This window comes from Pseudomyrmex gracilis, unplaced genomic scaffold, assembly GCF_002006095.1.
Source record: "Pseudomyrmex gracilis isolate BER0280 unplaced genomic scaffold, ASM200609v1 scaffold_132, whole genome shotgun sequence".
Lineage (NCBI taxonomy): Eukaryota > Metazoa > Arthropoda > Insecta > Hymenoptera > Formicidae > Pseudomyrmex > Pseudomyrmex gracilis.
The window spans coordinates 312,717-336,121 of NW_018020716.1; the positions used below are offsets into that span (position 1 = coordinate 312,717).

The window sequence follows — 23,405 nt, forward strand, 5'->3', positions numbered from 1 at the left end:
TGAGAAGCGAATCTGAAGATGGGAATCGCGGGAGAAGACAGGTAACCTTGTAAGTCGTAGCCGGCGGACTGCGATCGGGAGGAGAGACGGATCGTGAGACACCGGCTGACGAAGTGCTCAATGTACGGAAGCCGCCGGACTCCGAACGCCATCGCGAAAACGAAGTTTCGGAAACGACGGTCTTCTCTCCTTCTCGTCCGAACCAGCGGCACCGAGAACGAAGCAGCCGCGCATGTCGGGACGCTGCGCGATGACGACGCGTCCTTTAGCGTTATTGTGAGTTTGACGAGCACGCGCAGCGAGGTATTAGTTGGCCACGAGCAGATGCTGATACTGGCTGGCCGGGTAAGGCGCGACCGAGCCAAGGCCGAAGTTGTTGAGGCCCTCGACCAGGGCGCTCTTGTCCTGTTGCTGGGCCGCAGCGCCAGTGGCATTCACGTTGCCGTTGGTCGTCGAGCCGATCGGACCGAGGCCGGCGCTACTGGCGCTACCGGCGCTTTGGCTACCGCCGGTACCGGTACCGGTGGTGCCGTTGACGCTGCCGCCGGTTCCGGCACCGGTACCGTTCACGCTGCCACCGTAAAACTGATGGCCGGCCAGCGTGGTCGGGTCGAGGTACGATGACGGGAACTTTGCGCCGTAGAGATCAGCCGGCAGGTATCCACCGTGGCTCGACGAATCGAAGATGTTGCGATGGGGGAACTGCGCGTGATACGCTGCCGCGGCCGCCGCGGCAGGTCCGTGTTGAAAGAAGTACGCGCTGGGATCCGTGTGTTGCTGTCCGGCTCCGGCGACGATGCTACCGGGCGACAAACTGCGACTACGCGGCGAACTCTGCGAGACCGGCAGACCTGCGCCAGCTGCGCTCGCTTGTTGTTGTTGCTGCTGCTGCTGTTGCTGCTGGTGCTGCTGTTGTTGCTGCTGCTGCTGTTGCTGATGGTGGTGATGATGGTGGATCTGCTGCTGCATCGCCGCGCGCTGTTTTATGTAGTTCGAGAACTCCGTGGGCGACATTCTGAAACCGAGCGTTATCGATGCGATTCATCAATAATCGTACACGCGGAAATCAGAATGACAGACATCGTCTCGTTAGTGACGCGCGTTGCCATGTGGATTCAAACGGGGATAACGCGCGGAATAATACATTAGTTCTTGATGATCATGTTTTTCATCTTTGAAGCATGCTTTCGTGATAATTTGTTGCGGCGAGATGATTAACTAATTCATCTAAAAGCGATCCCACTGTTCAACTTGTTTCTCATACCGCGGGAACTGAATGATGAAAGTGTTGATGTTAATTTTTTTTAATAATTGAAAATGTACTTATACCTGTGTGAGACAATTTCAAGCAGCATTCCACACGTTTACAGATTATATATATATATATATATGTCATCTAGGAAATTTAAAACAAATGTTACATTGAAAAAAGAATTGTGTTTTGGAAATAAACTGCGCATGTCTTCTTTTGAAGTAAAATTTTTCATCGAGTTTCTTTTGCCGCGGCAACAAAATATTCATCGTACACTAGCTAAATAACAAAAACATGCACATAACAAATTTTTGACTTGGACGACACATTTCGGTAAACAACAACAACTAACCTGTTGGCGCGTTTGCTGCTAGTCTTGAGCTTGGTGCTGCCAAACTTGGTTTGGGCGAATGTGGCGGTGGTAAATGTAAGCGGAGCGGTGGTGCGCGGAATAAAAGCCGGCACGGGACTGGGTGAGCCCTTGAAGGAGTTGGTGATGGGTGTGGGCGAGGGCGCCGATGAGGAACCGGATCCGTGGCTGTTCTGCTGATTGTTGGACGAGCCGTTGCTGGCGTTGCTGCCAAGCGAGCTCGAGAACGGCGAGGTGGACTTGGGACTGAGACTGAGGCCGCTCAGGGACGTGCTCACGGCCTCGATCGGTCTGAAGCACTGCGCTTCCGGGTTGAAGGTTTTGGTGACCTCACGATCGGCCGAGGTCTCGTCGTGCGGATCGCCGGTTTCCGAGTAAAGGATCTTTACGGCGTTCAACTCGCCGATGCGATAGCTCACTTCACCGGGATCAACCCAGACGGCGAGCTCGGCCGGCAAGTTCTCGAGGATGTCCTGAATCGGCACGCCGCTCTCCTTCGCGGCGCGCTCCAGCACCGGATCGACCGGATCGCCGGTCTTCAGACATCTGAAGGCCGAGCCCTTGAACGGTTTCTCCGGATACCAGTGGCCCTTGAACTTGTCCTTGAGCGCCTTCTCGAGCTCCTCGCCAAAGATGTTGACCCGTCTGCGCGGCAGTTTGTTGTAGAGGTACGATATCACGAAGTTAAGCGCCACCTGCACCTCGATATGCATCTTGGTCTTCGGTGGAAGAATCTTCGGGCTGTTGTCGTCGCTCGCAGCGCCCGCGCCGGGATAACACCGAGGACGTCCGTACGATCGGTCGTCTTGCCACGGGCGGAAGATTGTTCTGGATGGTAGTTTGCACGCTCGATTAACGGAGCTACCGGATCACGTTCTGTGGCTCAACCAACTCTTCTGATTTCTCAACCGAGCAAATGTCTTGCGATCGCAAAGCGCTCTCTCTCTCGGGGATCTGCAATCATACGTAAAGACAGACGTGTGAGAAAACGCGCACTGTTCGCGTAGATAATAAAACGGTAAAAAGCGCTCGAGAAAATTCGCTTCTCTCTCAAGTAGATCAATGCGTTTCCACTGAAAATCAGCGAATGTTTACTTGATTCAAATAGTCCTTGTGTTACACTGAGAATTGGTGTAACTCGCTAATTTATTCGGTCGGAACACTTTTACTTTTGCCCTCACTGGGCCAATCAGTAAATCATCAAAATTAAAATAATTTGTAATATGAAAATAATTTGATTTATTTTAATGTCCTCGAATTTTCTTGATTATTTTCTACGTTGTCTTGATAATAATTCAAAAAAAAAAAAAAAAAAAAAAAACTATTGGAAACGAGTGAACCAGAAGTCTCTGATTACCAAGGCGCGCTCCTCAAGCAATTCAATCATTGAGACTCTCGAGAACAGTTATTGCGAAATATGTTAATGGCATTCAGTGACATACTGATTTCCAGTGAAACTATCTGTCACCGCGAATCAATCAGCGAAATCTCAACTAATTCCCAGTGAAATTAATCTGAATCAATCAGAGTGAAATTTTGACTGAATCTACTTAAGAAAGTTCCTCTCATATATTCCGGGTTAAACGCATTTCGAGATCTATTCTCCGCTCCTTCGGTGCGAGCCTTAATTACGGTTCGCAAATGAGTTTTCACAAATGAGCGGCGTCAAAAGTTTGCCGACTGCCGAATATTATCGCGCGAGACGACGATGCTCGTGTATGTAAGATACATTATTGAAAACCGCGACAACAGTCAGACAAACGCGTAAAATAAAGCAACGCAAAGTGTAAAAGTTATTGTATGTGTTTAGAATCGCGAGATCGCGCGTTCAAAAGAACTCTGCTATCTTCTGGAAAAGGAATCGCAACGGTTTCTTCATCGACGCGGCGTTATCGGCTCCTTTCACAAGGCTCGCGCATTGAAACGGAACGCGACTTCCGGTTACTCGCGCGTCTCCCCCCGTTTCTCGGCATCGCGCGTTCAAGGAACCGAAACAGAGAGTCGATCGTTCGTTCTATCCGCTTCGCGCGCGAGAACAAATTTCTTCTCTCAGACTCGCCTCTCAAAACACATTTTTAACAAATTATTCTCGCATCGAAGTTTATTGGACGTGCAATTTTCTCTTCGCGATTTTTCAGGAGAGATGCGCAATATATATCGGAGAATTTCCGACACCCGTGTGTTATTTGCGGAGCCGCTTAAATTTGTCAAACGCGTCGATTTATCTCCCAAAGTCACAAGTGTGCGTAATCGAGCGTTTCCTCGTCGCGCGATTCAATCATTCCTTTTAGTTGCTCGAGGTTGCTTAAATAAATTATGCGCGCGCGCGCGAGAGCGACAAGTGCGTCACGCGGACGGTGATCTCGTATGAGAAACAAGTCCGCAAACAAGTCCTGTGACGCAAACCGGGAGAGATAGAAAGAGAGAAAGGAGACGAGAGAAGTGCAACACGTGAAAGAGATTGCTCTTAGACCTCCGCCGCAGAAACGACGAAAGAGAGAGAGAGAGAGAGAGATTGCGCGCGCGAGAGTCGCCTCTATTGCCGCTATTCTCGAACACCGCCGCAAATGCGGAAGTTGCTCCTCTCTCTGAATGCCACTGAGAGCGAAAGGTGTTTCTCCCTTCTCTCCCGACGCGCTTCCTTCTTCTCCTCGCTTCTTCACCTTTTCTCTTTTCTCGCGATAGAGATTCTTGGGCGTCTACCAAAAGAGCTTCTTTCCCCTTTTCCCCTCCACCCCTCTCTCTCTCTCTCTCTCCCGCTCTCTCGGGCACATCCGGGCGATTCCCGAGTTTGAGAACTCGATTCCGCCCTTTCTTCGTTTCGCTGCTTCGCCTCTTCGAGCGACGAAAAAAAAAAAAAAAAAGGAAACCCGAAATGGAGAAAAAAAGAAAGAAAGGAAGAGCCGCAAAGAGACTTTTCCACGACTTTCGTCGAGGGGTCGATAACCCTCGAAAACGCGACTTCTCGCCTTTTATCGCGCGAGATTCTTCTTCCGTTTCTTTCTCACTTTCAATCTCTCTCTCGAAAGGACTTTATTTCCCGCGAGAAATCGTTTTCGAACACGCGAATTTGCAAATAGCGTTCGATGCGCGTCCGGATTTCATCGCGTTCCTGCGCTAGAAAAAAAAGAAAAAAAGAAAAAACGGCTTATTTTTTCCGAGTTTAGCTCGGGCGGTATCCGCGCGCGCGCTCGTATTCTCTCCGTCTTCCTATACTTGACTCGGTGGCAAGTTTCCACCGGGTGAGCTCGAGCCAAGAGGCGGACGGGATATGTAGGTTAAAGCTAGGCGGGTGTAGAACGACGGTCTGTACTTGCAGTAGTAGTACACGACGTCGAGACGGGGGTGGTTGTAGATATTGATCCCGCGGCAGAGGGCTGCCGGAAGGTTCTCAAGTTAAAAATACACGGCCTTGCGGCTCTCTCTTTCTCTCTCTCTCTCTTTCTCATCGGCTCCGTGCCTGGCCAAGTGCTCGTCAAATACCGCAATTTCCGCCACCTTGATTTTCCCGCGATACTCCTCGAGCAGAGATGCCTATCCGGTATAGTCGGTCAAGTTTGATAGCGAAAACAAATCGGCAACCCGCTCCGTTTTCTCGCCGCCTCCCCCCCTCTCCCCTTTCTCTCGGTTGTTTCGAATTGAACTGAATTTTATTTTTTTCAACAATATATACACATCGCGAGATTACGTTTACTCACTTTTTCATCTAACACTTTTCTTGCACTTTTTTCTATTTAGGGGAAAAAAATATTGACACACGAAATTATCGTTGACTTTGTTATCGTCCGCTAATTGTTTACGAGTCGTCGAGAGATCGATGCGCGGCAGGTGTCAAAGTGTCAAAGGGATTTTTTTTTTTCAGCCGCTCTTTCCACTTATGCGCGGAGTAGGTGCAATCGACACCTGGGCGCCGGCGTCCTTTGTATTTACGCCGGACTGAATGGAGGTCGCGTGGCGAAGAAGAGGGTACACGGTGTATATGTGGGCCGGAGATAAAGCGCGCGTCCTTCGACGAATGAAGTCAATGGAGCGGCAGGGGCTGATTCTCGATATTCACGAACGACGTTCGCGCGCGCAACACGCGACAGCATCTCGGCCGGTCTCTCGACACGTCGGAGAAACGCGCGGGTTGTTGTGACGATCGAAGAACAAAGAAGTGAGCACGCACGTATAATTAACCCCCATCCCTCGTTCTTCTCGTTCGCATTAACGCTTCGCGTAAAACGGGCGGCTGTGTGTTCCGTCGCGCCGCCAGACGCCGATCAATGCACTCTTGATGAGATACTCGCAATGTAAGACGTGATATGTCACATACGCGGCCAAAGCGGAGACGCTGACGCAGAGGCGCGCGCGAGCGATACCTACTCCGATATATAATCTTCGTGACGACGAAAGACGCGCGCGCGCGCGGACGAAAGATTTCTCATTACACCAGAATTGAGATATGTTTTTTTTTTTTTTTTTTTATCAAAACACTTTTCTCTCCGCAGTGCGCAATTCTTCTAATACCCCGAATTATCCGCGAATTATTTCCGACATTGGGGATTTAACTGCGGGAACTCGAGCCAAGAGGCGGACATATCAGCGACAATAATTTTCCAAAGTGCCGTGCGCACACACAATCTGACTCTCCGAGCCAATTATCGTGACACGAGAGCTGTTCTCCCAATTCACGATTCAGCAAAGCGGGTTAAATCCGCCAGCGCGCGCGCGTTTAGTTTGCATATATATATACATATATATATATATATATATATTCATATATTCGCTTAATCGATCCCCGAAGAAACAGCCGAGAGTTGATTTAATTACGTCGACCGTGCGCAAATTGGGTCAAGACGACGCCCAAGCGCGACGTCGTCCCGGGACGCGCGTCGCCCGTCCCCAGCGGCACCGCCGCTATATCCTTCGGATTGGATAGAGAGATTGGAGGAGTTTCGTCGAAGGAGAGGTCGTCTCTGAGCCGAGAGAGGGAGAGAGGGTGAGAGAAAGAGAGAGAGAGAGAGGCGAGACTCTTCTGAAAAGAGCGCGCGCCGTAATCTATTCGTTATTGAACCTGTTTGAGGATTATCCAGACACGACGATTTCTTTGTCGCGACGATTCCACTCGATTCCTCGTGACAATGAGAAACAGGCGGCGCGGGGAGGAGGAGGAGAGGAACTCGCGCGGAATCGCGTTGCGCAATTATTCATCGGTTACACAACGAGTCGCGCGCGCCACGTGCACGCGCGCGCGTCTCTATTCTCTCGACAATCTCTTCTCTCATGACGTTTTTCCGAATTCGCTGAATAAAAGAAGACACGCGCTACTACGTTTCGATGAAACTTTCACGTGGATCGGATCTCGTCCAGACTGAATGTCACGTTGACGATAAGTTGTTTTTTTTTTTTTTTTTTTCTCATGCGCGCAGATTTCGATCGAAAATCGAGAGAAATTCTATTCGAATATATATATATTGCTCTTGTGCTCGAGAAACGCGCGGCGTTTCGCAAACTTAATTTTTTACGAGCTTCTTCCTCGCGTAGCAGCTTGAAAGAAAGATCACCTCTGCACGTGTACACACGTAAGCTGCGCGAGGAGAAGAAAAGCCGATTCGCAAATAAAAACTTGACGAAGAATCCCTCTCGCGCGAAACCTTTGAACACACGACCGGGCGAATCCTCACGCGTATGCAAATTCCAATGTTATTCGCGAGCACGTGTCCGACCGCGTCTGACACGCTCGCTCGATCTCGTTTCCCGACGAGCACACGCGCGCGTATACACACACACACACACACATGCAAAAGTAATTCGAGTAATTGCGGCGACACATGTCGCGCGTAATCCTCGCGCGCGTTATATTTCTCGCATTGACGCGTTTGGGAAATGTAAATTCTCGAGCGATTTCGTATGCGCGCGAAACGGTCGGCGAAACGGTCGCAGGCAGAAGGGAGATTTTAACGTCGTTCTTACTTATAAAGAAAATCGTCGACGCTCTCTCTCTCTCTCGCGAATTTATACATGTGAATAAACCATCTTCTTGGGGGAATCTTGGAGAAAGCAATTCGCCGCTTGAAAACGCGCTTATTGGATATCTCATTTATCGGGAAAACGGTCCTCCGCATCTATGCCGGCCATTATGGATCGACCTACTCCACTGGAGGCGATTCCTTATTGAACTTTATTGTGTGCGTTATAATAAACCGCGCTTCCATCCCTCCCTCCCTCTCTCTCTCTCTCTCTCTCTCTCTCTCTCTCTCTCGCAATGCGCCATCCCTTGCTCCCTTTTCCTCCTCTTCCTCTCTTGCCCGTGTCTTCTCTCTCTCGTCGCTCTTTCTCGGAGCGGCGGTGCCAGGCGGACCGACAGATCAATACGACACAGTCTCTGCAGAAACCAGGCGCCGCTGCTCCAGATAACAAGGCGCGAGAAACGCGGACCTGCCCTATAAGCCTCCATTTAAATAGCGCCCCAAATACACAAAGAGAGAGAAAGAGAGAGAGAGAGAGAAAGAGAGAGAGCCCGCCCCTCTCACGAAAAAGATGTCGAGTTTCCCTGCGCCCTCGTCGAAGGGCCTTCGTCGACACAATACCCGGACCTGGGCCAAAGTGGCGTTACGTCATTGCTTTCCACAGTCCCCACAGCGTCCTCCCCAAACTAATGTTCTTCTCGGATACGATCGTTCAATGGCGAATCAAAATTAATAGCGAGCGAAGAAGGGAGAAGGAGGAGGATGATGATAACGCGAATACGCGAAAACGAGCGATGCGCGAGATAATTTTTCATTTCCTCCGTTAGGGAAAAATGACAATTTTTTAAAGATTTTTCCGTCGCGCGGCTGATGACACACGAGCGGAATTAATTTTCGGCGCGCGCGTTCGAGCGACGCTTGTACAATGAAAATTTACGACGCGAACGCATGCGGAAGTGAACGAGCGCGCGCGCGTATCTCCTCCGCCCGTCGATAATTTCGTCGTCTGCGAATAACGTTTGAATCGCGCGAGAGGCAAGACGGAAAACTTAATGGAACGGGAGTGGAAGAAGAAGAAGAAGAAGATGGCGAAGAGTCGGGAGAAAGATGAGAAGAAAAAGAAAAGAAAGAAGAGAAGCCCATTATCCGTGAAAATACGGCCGGTTGTCATCCTCAGAACTCGCTCGAGATTGGACGACGATTCGTCGTTATTTTATTCCTTTTCGTGTCGTGGCGCCTTCTGAGAGGAGAAACTGCATCAACGGTTAGGGATTTTATGACCAATTTGCTCAACGACCGCGAGGATGATATAAGAGGCTGTGTGCGCACGCCCGCCCGCGCGCGCATTGGCCCCGAAATCTAACACGCTAAAACTCACGTACAATATATATCCCGTTCATCTCGCCCATCACGATGAAGGATTTTGTCACATCTTTTAGGAAAGATATAAAAAATCCCAAACACTTCGTAAAAACATTAATCTCAATATCGAGAAAGTTTACGACTTGTAAATTATGCGTTATTTTGCATTTCTATAAATTAATCATTTACTTATCTCTTCTGTTTTACTTTTACAACCGCTCGTTAAAAAATTCCGAACTGTTCGAAACAATCCCCGAAAACTTTGGATTTGGTGCTCAACACTTTGCGTTTGAACGACGAACTCCGAGAGTTTGAGATAAACTCGCGCGAAGGTGCAATTACATTGACGATCACGCGCGTATGTTGAAATACGAGATTATAGGAGCACAATCAAGAGAGTTTTCATTTAACTACGCAAGTTTGTGAAGATGCAAATTCTCGTCAATGAGCAAATTACCGAGTATACGTTGCAAAATCACTTTTTTTTTTTTTTTTTCATGCTATTATTTAACGCCGTTGAAATGTCAATAGCAAGAGCCACCTTTTCCTCCGACGAGTTCGTCGATGTAATCGCGAGAAACTTTGCGGGAAATCCCCGCGATAATCGTCTATACACGGATGCAGGTAATTGTTTCGCAGAACGATTTTGTGCGCGCATCCTTCTTTTTTTTTTTTTTTTCTTTTCTTTTCTCTATCTCCGCCGATACGCTACGGCAAACGTCGATAGGATTTTCTCCAACAGAGAGTTTCGGATGAATGAATAATTTCTCTCTCGCCGGGTTACAGCTTAAGAAACTACCTTTCGATTTTTTTTTTTTTTTTTAACGTATAAATTAGCGTTCCTAATATTTCCAGGTATTTGAATTTTATGCCAACTTTCACTCATTGTTTGTTAATAGCTATTTAACGAGAGATCGAGCGCGATATTTTGATGAAAACGTTCGCGCGTTGATTATTATTATAATCGGAATTCGTATGCAATTACAAAGTAGAAATGTTTCGCGGCTAATTTCAGTAATTAATAACAGCGCAATGAGCAACGTAAATAGTTTCGCATTGTATCTAATTGCGCGCGCGCAAAGTGCGAACGAACATTGCGCGCGTAGAAATATATATTTCAATTGTGTTACAAGCTTGTAGCAATAATTGGTCAATTTTTAATTTCATAAGAGAGAAAATAAAATAGATAATTTATATATATATATATATATATATATATATATATGAAATATAGATAACTTGTTTATAAAATAATTTATAAAGTAATTCATGTAATTTGGATGCAAATTAAGCGTCTTTAAATGAATTGAATCTAATTCGAACTTCCATGCGTGTGTTAATTTACACGTTAAAAAAAATATATTTGCAAATATCCATTATATTGGTTCATATCGATCGTAAAACGGTTTTTAGTTGAACACTATCTTGAATTTATAATTAATACGTTTTGACCTCACGCAACGCAACGTTAATCTAATTTTTGTAAATCTTATCTTTGAGCATCATTCGTTACATTAAATTATATTGCAAAAACGATAAACACACATATAAGCGAGCGTGTGTGCAAAATGATAATTTTGCTCACAAATCTGCACAAATTCCATTCACTGAGCCGATATATTATATATCGCGCTTGTGTGTTATTGCAGATCGAAGATTTTATTATTTGAAAAATTCGAAGTAAACACACAAAGATTTTCGTAAACGTATAAAATTATATCCGCTCGACAAATGCAGCATCCAGTGCGCAGAATGTAATCGCCGATATTATATACGGCCGAACGAGCGCATTGTGCCGTTCGCTTCGTTGGCTTCGTTGGCGAATGCATAATTAATGTATTCAGATATTTCATCGCCGGTTAATTTACTTCAGCGGACAGATGTTGCGAGAAATAAAAATCTCTCGATGAGAACGCTCTCGAGATTAGTTGTGACGTTCGTTTGTTGCGTGTGGTGACGCGCGAAAGAGAATTAAAATGGAGGGAGGAGGAGAGGGGGGAATTGTCTCGCGAAAAAAGAGACGGACAATGCGGTTCATCGCAAACGATATTAAAACACTCGTGTATCCCCCCTCTCTCCTCATCCCCTTCATAATTCACATCAGTGAGAAAATTATCCGTACCGAGCGCTTTTGTTTCAAAACTATAAAATGGAAGCGAAAACGAGCCGGACTCCATTGGTAAAATATATTGCGCATACACTTGCGAAAAATTAGTATCTTTTACAGAAATTATTATTATTATCACACGTAATGATCAAAAAATGTTTTTTTTCTTTTTTTTTTTTTTTTTTTTACGAAACAACTTTTCCTACTTGAATAAAGCAACGTCACTCGAACGCGGAAAAACAGTTTTGAAACGTCGAGAAAAGAATTTGCCAACTGAAAGTTTTGTTGGAGCAACAAAAAACACCATTTCGTTAGCGAAACCAAAAAGTAGATCCAACAAGTTTGTTCTCTGTTGTTCACATAGCAACTGATCTCCTTGCTATTCTAGCGAACCTTTTTTTTCCCATGAAGAGGAACAAGTTGCGCGTTTTCCCGAGAGAGAGAGAGAGAGAGAGAGAGAGACAAACACAGAGATCTGCAAGTTTTCGAGTTACCCCATAAAAAAACTCTTTGAAGATCGCGTGTGACAAAAAAAGCGCCGTTTTTTTCGGAGAGCCGCGAATGTTCTCGTGCGGTTTCCATTGCGAAAAGCGGAAGGAAGAAACGTGGGCGAGGTGGTGGTGATCGATCGGGGTAGCCGCCCCTCATCAGGACGGGGTGGAAATGGGAAAGAGGTGTTTCCGCGAGGAAGGTAAAGGCTATGAGTAGCTACGAGAGAAAAAGAGAGAAAGAAGAGAGAGAGAGAAAAGAGGATATTCGGCGATATTCCGCTGATATTCGCGTCGCAATCTGGATTCGAGAAGAGGCACGGAACCGCGTGAATCGCCGCCATGACTGGACTGCATGACTAATCGCGATCGCGAGGATAGAGTGGACTTTCAACTAGAGAAGTTAAACTCGCGCGTTACGTATAAAATTAATGTGCAAATGCACGTGGATCGGAGATCCGCGCGCGCGCGCGCGCGGAGATCTCGCCGCACGTCAAAATCTCTCATACTTTACTCGTCTCGTCTCGGAGAAACGCAAGAAAAGGCGACACACGAAGGAGAGATAAGTACACAAGAAAGAAAAATAAAACGCCTCAAACACATAGACCGATCGATACTTCTTCCCATGCAACGGACGCACCCTGAAACCGAAGGCGTAGCTGCACTTCGAATGCAATGTCTTTCGTGGTGTATGCATGTAACGCGCTCGGAAGATGCGCGCGCGGGCGAGCGAGCGAGCGAGCGAGCGAGAACATTAAAATTCCACGCGCCTGGATCGGAGCGCATTAATAAAACGCGCCGGTCGCAAAAAGTTCGTTGCTTATGAAGAATGAAGAGAGACGCTTACATCTATACGCGTTGCATAAAATATTCACGATTATGCGGCAAGTTTATTTTTAAGGATACCTCGCGCGTAATCCAATTTGTTTTTCCTCGTGCCTTCGCCCGCCCGAGCGACGTATTTCCTCTTTTGCTCGCATTTCCCGTGTTCACGCTCGTCTTCGTTCCGATATTCGATGCGCCAAACAACCATGTCGTCGCCTTTTTTTCTCTTATGTTTTTTTTTTTTTTTTTTTTTTTAAATAAAAGCGAGTTTCTATTTCAATTATGCGGCTAATATTCTGCGAGTGAATCATCAAATATTTTTATATAACGAGCCAAATTTCTCTGCAATTTTAATTAGACGAGCTATTAATATTCTCTCTTTCTCTCTCTCTCTCTCTTCTTCTCCTTAATTACGAAACGTTCTATTTGAGGGAAATCTGCAATAACGAATTCGCGACGGCGCTTTTATCGTCGCAAACTATAACCAACCGAGCATATTTTCAAGCCAAGGTTAAAGCTGCTCGGTCTGGCACTTGCTCTAAGAATTTCTGCTATTTCCTACCGCAAAAGCGTTGCGCGCGCTCACAACAAACTCGGAAAAGGGCGTTTGCTTTTGAAACGCGCGGTAGCGTGCGAGACGCGAAAACTATTACTTCGTTCCGTGTGTTGCCGTAAACTTGTTTCACTCGCGCGTTTGAGAGAGCGTTTTACTCTCCCTCCCTCCCTCCATCCCCATCTCTCCTTCTCCTCTTTCTCTTTCTCCGCGACACGTACGGGTACCAAGTTTTGCCGAGGAAAAAGAATAAGGCGCGCGTGTAGTGCGCTAAAACGCGGAAAAGTGTTGGTAAACAACGGTAATAATGATGATGGCGCGGTGGAAAGAAAAAAAGGTACGCGCGCAAACGTGACCCGACTACCTTCGTCCGAAATGCGCCTTTTCATATCTTCCAGCGCGACGTATTCGCGTTTTCTCCCCCCTCCCTCCGTGTAAATAAAACTTCCACTTAATCCCAACGCTTTATTGCAAAATATATTAATTTTTTCTTTATTAAACATGGGAAATCCGCTGTTGCCTTTTCAGTCACCGTTCTATTTTTTTTTTCTGGTTTAACATAATATTTTATAATGCTTCGTATTGCGTGTGGGCTAAAGCTATTATTATTATTATTATTATTATTATTAATCCTATTATAAAAATCCTATTATAAAAATAGGAAGATAATATCTGCTCGCGCGAATCGCATTTCCGTATTCGTCCAGCTGTGTGGTCGACTTCGGGCCACGTCCTCAAGACCTGTTTACGTAAGTGTGAATAAGACGTGCCGCATTCTAACGGTGATCTATTTACGTCCACTGCTCCCCGAAATCCCGGCTCGCGCGGCCGGCACCTAATTTTATATTCGGAGCAAAAACTGCACTGCCAAGCGAGAAGTGATCTAACAATCGACCTCTCACCTCTCAAGCGACCTTATCGATTTCAGGAGCGAGGTCAAAAAAAAAAAAAAAAAAGTATACTTGTAAGAAGAATAAATTAAAAGATGTGCGCGTGTGATGAAATCAAACGCAAGCGCGCGCGCGGATACATGTTCGCCGAAACGTGGAGAAGAGCAAGTCACGATCGCGCTCTGATACAAAACGCCTCTTATCTTCAATCGACGAAGATGATAATAAAAATCGTAATTATCGTTTGATTGAGATATCGCTTTGTCGTGCTGTCAAATCGTCCGACTTCTGATTGCTCTTGAAACTTACTCGTCATTGTGAAAAAAATTACTTGAAATATCAAAAGCTTGAACACACACAAGAGTCGCAAGACGTAAACAATTGACTTAACATTTTTAGCTTTCGTGTGTTGTAAAATTCTGGATGATGATTTTCGGATTCGAAACGCGCTAGTTTCAGTTTTATACCGACGTGGACACTTCGGTTCGCTTTATCTCAAGAGCAGATCTGTGATACTGATCGAGAAATCATCTTCAGAAATAGACTTGACATTCGCCGACATGTGCAACGATTTCAACTTGATCGATTAACAAAAACGCGAAAATCAACGAGCGAAAGGTGAGAGGATTCGAGAGATCGATCTCTCCGATTTCCCGATCGACATTGACCCGCGGCTTCGTTGTTCGCGTCGTCGATCCATTGTCACGCGCGCGAGTCCGAACGACAATCAACTAGCCGTGTGTGTACGTCACAATCTGATGAAAAATAACCAGCGACGCATCCTCGGATCGTAAATCGATATCTACTCTCGGCAAATAATTGCGCGACTCAAAGTTTTCACGCGCCGTCGATGAGAAATCGCCGTGTTGCATAACAACGAGAGAGTCGGTGAATCGAATCGGTAAATGAAAAAAAAAAAAAAAAATCCCGTCTGATAAAACAACGCGGATTTTTTCTGTTTGCCGATCGAAAAGCGTATAAATAAAAGCGATATCTCCGGTTGGTTGCGGAAACGTCGGCGAGAGAGCCGATAAAAGCCAGTTCAACGGTCCTTCTCTCTCTCTCTTTCTTTCTCTCATCGGTCGAGAATCGTCACATTTCCTGTGTTGTCGGCTGCGGGTTGGCAACAATGAAAGTGCTCGATTACACGCTCGTTATGTAATTAAGATTGTTACGGCGAAGCAAACGCGCATAAACGCTGAGCGTTACCTCGCGCACAGCTGGATGCTGCGGTGGACATGTATCATTAGGGCGAGGTGAGAGGGAAGGGGGAAATTCTGGTGTATTTCTGGTATATCTCCGATCCGCGCGATCTTGCGCTTAACGGAATGTTCGGAATATATTCGGCATTCGCGGTAAAACAATTCGCCACGCGATCCGTTGCGCGATCCTTTCGTCCGGTTTTTCCGAATTACACAAAATTCAACAGCGATTTTTGTTTGAATTTCAAAAAAAACGACAAACTCGCGCAAAATGTGATTTATTTGTTTTTGTTCGTCGCGGCGCTTTATGCGCACGCACGCGGTCAATTGCGATAACGTCGGTTTTATCGCGATTAACGTCGCCTAAGCCGGCGTTCGATATTACCCGGCTTTGGATCGGCGAAGGATGACAGACGCGATAGAGAGAAGCGCATACACGGAGAAGAAATCACAATGTGCACACACACACACACACGTACCATCGCGCACGATCTCAATTTCCTGATATCATCGATCAGTCCTTCCTTACACGCGAGCTTTAAACTCCCGCGCGCGCGCGCGCGAATTATCTCCGTTCTTCGGAAGAACTGCGCCGTTTTAACCTCAGCAACAACGTGTCGTCGTTGATAGATCCGCTCTCCGTGCGGGAAAAAACTTGGTCTTGGGATGAATTTCAATTTCCAAATTGGCAGTTGCGCTAAACGATCGTTGCGCGACGTGAACGCGCGTTCCCCGCTTTGCTTAGAGCGATTACGAAGAGCTCTTGCGCGATTAAGTAGCTTTTTAAGTGCCGTTGTGCTAATGACTTCCGTCTTAAGTCGTTCTCGAAAGAGCACGGCTCTCTGCAGTGTTGTTTTTACTCTCGTTTGTGTTAAATTGCGAATACGTGAATCCATGTCAAAACCGTTTTGTGACGTCCCGCTGCGGAAAAATTTTGTCTTTTTTTTTTAATCTAAAAATATTTTAGCGGAAGAAGAGAGAGAGAGAGAGAAAGAGAGAGAGAAAAGAGGAAATGCACGTGGGCGCACATGCATATTCGGCAACGTTCTTTCTTTAGCTGACGCATCGATTGACTGAGGTCACTGCTCGAATAATTGCTGTTTGAATATTCCACCACGGGTGCGAATGGAACAGTCGTAATTCAAGCAAACTTGTGTCGTCGTCATTAAATATCTTGTTTTGCAATATTGATCGACGCGACAAAGCCCGCGAGATCCTTGCTCGTACGAACAAACCAGAGAGATTTCGTAAACTAAAATTTATTATTATAATATTGTAGCGCATTGTGTATAAATAAATTTCAATATATTTTAATGCATTTGCATAAACACGGGTCGTAATTGCGCGGACGCTATTGCCCACGCTGCTATTTCTGTTAATTATGCGATTGCGCAAATCTGTGCTGAAATATAAATTTATATCGCGCGATTATAATACGTGGATTTTTCATCATTTCGCGATATTTCAGAGCCAAATCTTTTTTCGCGATGTAACGCGCTGTTAAAACTATCGCGATTTTAACACAACGTGTGTCGACAATAATGCGACAATTATAGTTAGATAACGATAAGGAGTCTGGTTAGATAACGCGACTCTCCACGTGTACGCGCGTTTCAAGGCCTCGCAATTAAGAAGATTTTCCCTGTCACGCTATGGCGTGTCTCTCTGTCGGCGTTCAGTCGCGTTAGCAAAAACAAAAAAAAACTGTTCAAACATCGTCTCACCATGCAACGAACGACCGCCGGATTTCGCCAGATTCGTTATCAATATTTGTGCGTCACTGCGAACACTCGCGTATGAGTTTGCATTTTTTAGTGAAAAAAAAAAAAAAAAAAAGTAACGACGCAGCGCAAAATTTCGCTTGGTCGTCGCGAAAACGAAGTTTCGAAAAAGTTTTTCGAAAGTTCTTCGAGTCGATGATCGAAAAAATTTTAATTACGAAAATAAGAAAGACGCTTGATTTTTGATCGATACAATTATTTACACTCGCGATCGGGTTCGCCGCGCAAGCAGCGAAGAGTTTCGAGTTCGCTGGTGCGTTTTTGTTTGACACACACACACACACACACACACACACACACACACACATACACACACACACACACACACACGACTCGCTGCTAACAACGACGATAGCGTCAGTCGATAGTGCTCATGCACGACTTGCTCTCTAACCGCTTTGAACTTGGAAGATCTTGCAAATCGCACGGAAAACGGGGTAGTAGGTCGCTCGCAGGCGACTGCGTGTGCGAGAGAGTGTATCATCCGTTTGGCATTTCTCCGAGAGTCAGGGGTGTCTCTTTCTCTATTCTGAGATCGCGGTCTTGCCGCTGCTCTTTCACACAGCGTTGGCGGACACTACAGAAAAAACGTTGCCGAGAGAGATAATACTATCGCGTTCGCGCGTAAATAAAAAAAAAGAAAAAAAAAAAAGGTCGCGACACCGTAAAATCCCGAACAAGCTTACGAGCGAAGACGCGAAATTGCTCTTCTTCGCTTTTTATTACATCGAAAGAACCGACGTGTATAAGCGCGAAGAGATGAGCTCGAATAGAGGGAGGCAGAGGGGGTGAAATTACGTTTAAGGGTAACTGGAGAGAGAGAGATTCGTTTGGCTATCTTGTTATTTTCTCAAGAACCCTTAACGAGCTCTTCTTCTCTCCCTAACTCCGCGCGCTTTCTGCGCTCTTTCTCTATTTACCTCCTTTCTCCCCGAAAATCACCGAAACCCTCTTCAAGGCCCGTCAAGCGCACGCGAGATCTTGCGCCGGGCGCCGCCACAATGCGGCTCGGAAATGGAAACTTGTGCGCGGAATATGAAATGTTCGGCGCACATTATCTGCGGATGCTGCACGCGCTATCGCGCACATTATTCGCCGTGATTGTTGTGACAGCTGAGCTGTCGTGTTAAGCTCGATTTCTTTTTGCATAAAATTTGTTTTTCAATCAAAATCGCGTTTTTTTTTGTTATTATCATCGAGATTCGGATAACGTTTCAACATGTAACTGACATATCGCAATAAATTTCGCCGATGGTAATTTATTCCGCAACAATTCTGAAATTATCGCTCACTCGATTTTCGCGCGCGCGCGCAAAAAAAAAAAAACATTGCGATATTCAGAGATACCGAATTCGATGCAGAACCGCGTTTGCAGTTGAGGCAATTTTTAAACGATCTCTGTAAAAATACACCCGCTTGCAAAAAAGCACCCTCTCCCGTGTGTATTTGGGATCGTATATCGGATTCCGCGAATCAATAAACCTCTCGCTCTCGTGTCGCGCGCGCCAACTCTCCTCTCGTTGCCGAGAGAGGATCTTAATGCAACGCGCGCCTGTTATAACGAGCGAATAAAACACATCTCAGCTCTCACAATGGAAACACACTTCTCTCGGAAACATACACACACACACACACACACACGCAGACTCGCGTCGCAGAAGTTTCCAGCGATTTTCATAATTCGCTGTTGGCGACCGTCCAATCGCCCGCCTGCCTCTGGCTATTAGCCCGTCTCAGAGAGAGAAAGAGAGAGAGAGAGAGAGAGATACATATATATGATGAATTCAGTTTCCCCCGGAATAAATCGTCGGAAATACGACACGATGCGACGAGACGAGATGAGAAATAATACATCAACTCTTAAAAGCGCGCGCGCGCGCGCACGTCTCTCTCCGTCGGGATTTCTTCTTCTAACGCAGCGCGAACTTGAAAAGCCACTCGAATTTCTATTACTCGCGACGCGATAAAGTGTAACCGCGTCTAATTGGAGCGGTCATTACGTGAAAAAAAAAACGTCGAGTCGAGAGACGCGGTGAACATTAACTAACAGACTTTAACGAGGTAACTCGGCGTGTATGGTCGACGATAGGCCTGGTATCTGCGGAATTAATAACTTAAGCGAGTGCTTCCTCAAAAGAAGCGAGAAAAAAAATGTCCCGGTGAAATTTCCGGCAAGCGTCGAGACGAATCGGAGTAAAACAAATTCTAACTCCCCCCATTTCTTATTCTGAACGACTCAGAGAGAGAGAGATCAGATTACACATTAACCGGATGACAATTAAAAAAACATTATTGTACTTAAGATAAGAATGCAATCTCTCCGAGATTGATGTGGGAGATGAGAAAGAAATTTATATTTTAGCTCGTTGTTATCTTGCTCTCGTCACAACAGCATTTTAAACGCTTCGTTGCATCGTTAAACTTATATAAAATTTTGTTACATTAAATTCTTTTTTACACTATTACTTGGCGACTGAAGAAGGTTCGTGCGGGAGATCGAAACGTTTCGCTTTTATCTTTCAATTTTGTTTAAATATATTTAAACAAAATTGAATACAATTTAATATATTTAATATATTTATACAAAATTTATTTAATATATTTATACAAAATTTAATATATTTAAACAAAATATATTTAAACATCTATTTTTGTTCCAAAGAGCGATCTTCGCTGTACTTTTATTTGTTGCTCTAAACAAAACGTGCCGGGAATTCGCGTCGTACGCGAAAATCGATCGACGTAAGCGGGTGTAAAAAAAAAAAAAAAAAAAAATGGAGATACGTCGCTGAAAGAAAAGAATTGCAACGAGATAACCCCTTCGTTACCGATACAATAACCGCGCGCGACTCGATTCTCAAATGGAAGATTAACGATCTTCCATTGAGGCAACGCGCGAGTCCGCTGTTCCGTTCTCGTTCGACAATGTTATTCTTAGGCGAAGCAGCTGCGAAATTAATGAACGCAGGGGAAGGGAAAGAGAGAGAGAGAGAGAGAGAGAAGAGAGATGTCTCGTAATCTCTCCGCTCTTATACGCGGAGAGTTGCACAGAGAGACGCGCGCACAAAAGGATATTTCGCGCTTCTCTCACGCGGAAACGTCGCCGAGGAGTAGCGGTTTTGCGAGTGATGGATGAGAGTGTTCTTCTCGCGCTGCACTCGAGACGAAAAAAAAAAACAGTTCCGGATAAGAGGAAGAGAGAGAGAGAGAGAGAGAGAGAGAAAGAGAGGGACTTTCCATAGAGAATCGCCGTTTGACTTTCACGCCGAGTTAGCGAATTGACATACTCGCCGCGGTCTGCGTGAGGAGTTAAAGCGAGCGCGAAACCGTGTTTCCAAATTCGCGCGCGCAAAATTACACACGTTGCGTTTTGTGCACATGTGCCAGGTGAAGAGTTACAAGTTACACACGTGCACACACACACATTCTCTACGAGCAAAACCAGCTTGAAATTATATCGATATTTGATTTGCCAAAAGTTTCCAAAAGTTATAAAACACATATTATTTATTTACGTTACATCGATCGATCGATCGATCGATCGAGCGAACTGCGGGCAACGCGAGTGAATTACGTCAAACGCATATTACACGAACGGATCTCGCAATATTGGCCCCGCGTGTTTGCCGATCGCGACGCGGACGCGGTATTTGCGCACTGAGATTTTCCAATTAAACTGTGATTAATTCCGTGACGAACGGTCGCGCGCGCGGCACACGCGCCCGATTGTTTACAGCGAAAACGAAACAAGTCGAGAGGGAGACTGAGGGGGGGGGGAGGGAAGGAGAGGGAGAAGGAGAAAACACGGGGAAGATCGATGTGAAAGGGATGCCGGAAAATCGACGTTAATCTGATTTCGGTAGTCGAATCGCAGAATTGCCGGCCCGTAATTTGTTTGACTCCGGGGGAAAAGCGTGTAAACGCCGCGAGAATATATACATATATATATATATAACACACGTGTGTGAGGATGAGAGGGATTGTATACACAAATTATATGTGTATCGATCGGAGCGTTTGCTCGATAAGCAACGTGTTATCCCGTTAACGCGACGAGAATTCGCGACGAGTTCCGTCGAACGGATAATTTACGGTACATTACTTTTTTTTTTTTTTTTTTTCGGCGCGACCAAGTCGCGAGAATGAGCCGCGGGGCAGCGCGGGAACGTGAATGAACGTATAACACGCGCCAATTGATAGACGTCCGTGCCACCTGTGCAAATAAAGTTACAAACTCGTTTATATTATAAAAATACGAAAAATCGCGCGGAATTTTATTCCTGGTTTCAGTTGTTTCGCGAAATAATTATTCAGGAAAAAGATTCTATTGTCGCGACAATCTCGTTTTTTTTTGTTCTCGTTCGAACGAGCGAGCGAATTTTTATTGAAATCGCGTCGAAATCGCGCGAAATCATCAGGCGAAGTTATATACGGATATACGTGTTCGCGATACGAAATTCGCGCGGACAAAAGTCAATCGCGCGAGATGATCGCCTCGAGAAAGGAATGACACAACTAATCGATTCCAAAGCAACGCGTGCGATTGTCGCGTGTGTAGCCAGCCACATGTGTGTGGCTAATGCGCGGCGAAGCTATTACGCGAGAGTCCGACGGCGCGTTTAAAAACCGGCTTTCCGTCTCGATCCCGCGACGACCTTTACCGTAACTCGCCTAAAGGCAAAGGAGTACGCGCGCGTAATGGCCCCGAGAGTTTGTGTGCGAGCGAGCGAGACGCACGCAGAAGCCGTCGTGAGTCACACGAGCGTGTCAGCTCCAGATTGTTGTCCTCTCTCAACGCGCGAGAGAGCCTTGAAGAATTAATCATCTTGCGTACGCGCGCGCGCGCGCGCGCGCTCGAACCGAGTACGCTCTAATGGAATTAAATCGATCGAACACGTGTGTTTTGCCCGTCGCGCGCGCGATCCGAGAGAGAAAGCGAATTCGAATTGGAAAAGGAAAGAAATTTTATTTATTTTCGTTCTGTCCGTCGTTATACCTCGCCGCTCAAACCAGTTATTCGATACCTAAAGTACTCACAATTTGCGTAAAAAAAAAAAAAAAAAAAAAAAAAAATTCCGATCACAAGCGTGTCCGAGCGAATTGGACACGTTTCGCACATATGTCGCGTATATTTAATTTGGCACTTTGCTGACAAATAACCTCCCCTCTCCTCCCCCCCCCAAAAAACATTTCGCGTGTATCTGTCTGAGATAAAAAAAGCGAGTTATAAAAAACTGAATTTCATTAGCGAATAACGGACAAATATTTGAGTGTATCGAATTATTTAGTCGCGAGAGTTTTTTCACTGATTTGCAAAAATCGCTCTCTCTCTCTCTCTCTCTTGTCCAATCTCCTATATTTCTCAACAAATTTCCCACGAACGTGACAAAAACAGAAATTGAATGAGAGAGAGAAGAGAACGCGAGAGGGAATGAAAACTCTCTGCGAATTAACACAACTCGCGATACGATTTCCAGTTCAAGTGCTTCGCCGCCGCGCGCGCGTCGACTTTCTCGCGCGCGCCCGTCCTTTTCGCGAGGCTACACACAATACGAGTATCAAGGCCGTGACTATCGTCACCTGTTCTTTACGCTATATAATTGCGGCCGCGGAACGAGTAAAATCGAGCAGAGCTTTAGACACAGCGAGCGGTTGCATTACGTCGCACAGAAACAAAATGCGCGTGCGTGTGTCATTGCAACTTTAAATTCGGACACTAATTTTTTTATTTTAACCAAAAGTTGTATCACGAAAATATTAAATAGTTGACGTCTATATTTTTAACCAGAGACTCGATATTCCGTAGCGCAACACACGACAAATATTCCACCTTTTATTCCTTTTTTAGACAAATATTCCTCCTCTTTTTTTTTTTTTATTTTAGACAAAAAATTATCTTGCAAAAACTTGCGCGGTGAATATTAAAGTTGCGCTCGTCGTACGTGCGCTGGAATGCATTTAATGGCGCGTCCGTGTGTACTCATCAACGTGCTTTTCTCGCGCGACTTAATTTTCCTTATCAACGCGCGAAAACAGTCGAGAGCAATTAGTTACGAAACGTTACATTTTGCTAAAACGCGTTAATTAAAAAACAAAACTAAACAAATCAAAAGCGCATTATTAATGCACGCATTTCACGGTGCGCGCACGTCCACACGCATTCGCGATGCAACGACGACGACGACGACGACGACGACGACGACGACGAATGGCGACTTAACGTCGTGGCACGGAATTCGAGCTCAATCATCACGTAACAACACACGCGAAGAGCCGTTGTTGTGCGTGCGCATGTTGAACGTCACAAGCGCGTGGTGTGTGACAGTCGTGTGTGACACACACGCGTGAAATTTGCGCGCGCGAGCACACGTAGCGCGATGAAATTTATTTTTTAACTTCGCGGCGATTAGTCGTTCGATTAGCGATTCAAGTTCAAATCGGAGATTCGCTGATTTCGAGACCCTCGATTCGTATTCGATTTTTGTCAACGCGATTGTCGCCGCGTGAATAGTTTGTTTTGCATCTTTAACGCACGCAAAAATTACTAATTAGAATATTATTATCGATATTATGTTCTCGATTTATCGTTTCTCAAGTGCGACGAGAGAGAGAGAGAGAGAGTAC

The 23,405-nt window shown here is 45.7% G+C and overlaps 1 protein-coding gene across 1 annotated transcript in view; it reads right to left on the bottom strand.

Annotated features, from left to right (window-relative positions):
* Positions 1–306: 306 nt before the first annotated feature.
* The window catches only part of LOC109856739 (protein Tob1), a 53,502-nt gene continuing 30,403 nt past the window's right edge, over positions 307–23,405 (bottom strand). The window contains exons 3-4 of the mRNA XM_020432350.1: positions 1,605–2,576; positions 307–1,015 (exon numbers count right to left, since the gene is read on the bottom strand). Coding sequence (XP_020287939.1) covers positions 307–1,015; positions 1,605–2,335 — 1,440 coding nt within the window. The 5' untranslated portion in view covers positions 2,336–2,576. The remainder of the gene's footprint in view (positions 1,016–1,604; positions 2,577–23,405) is intronic.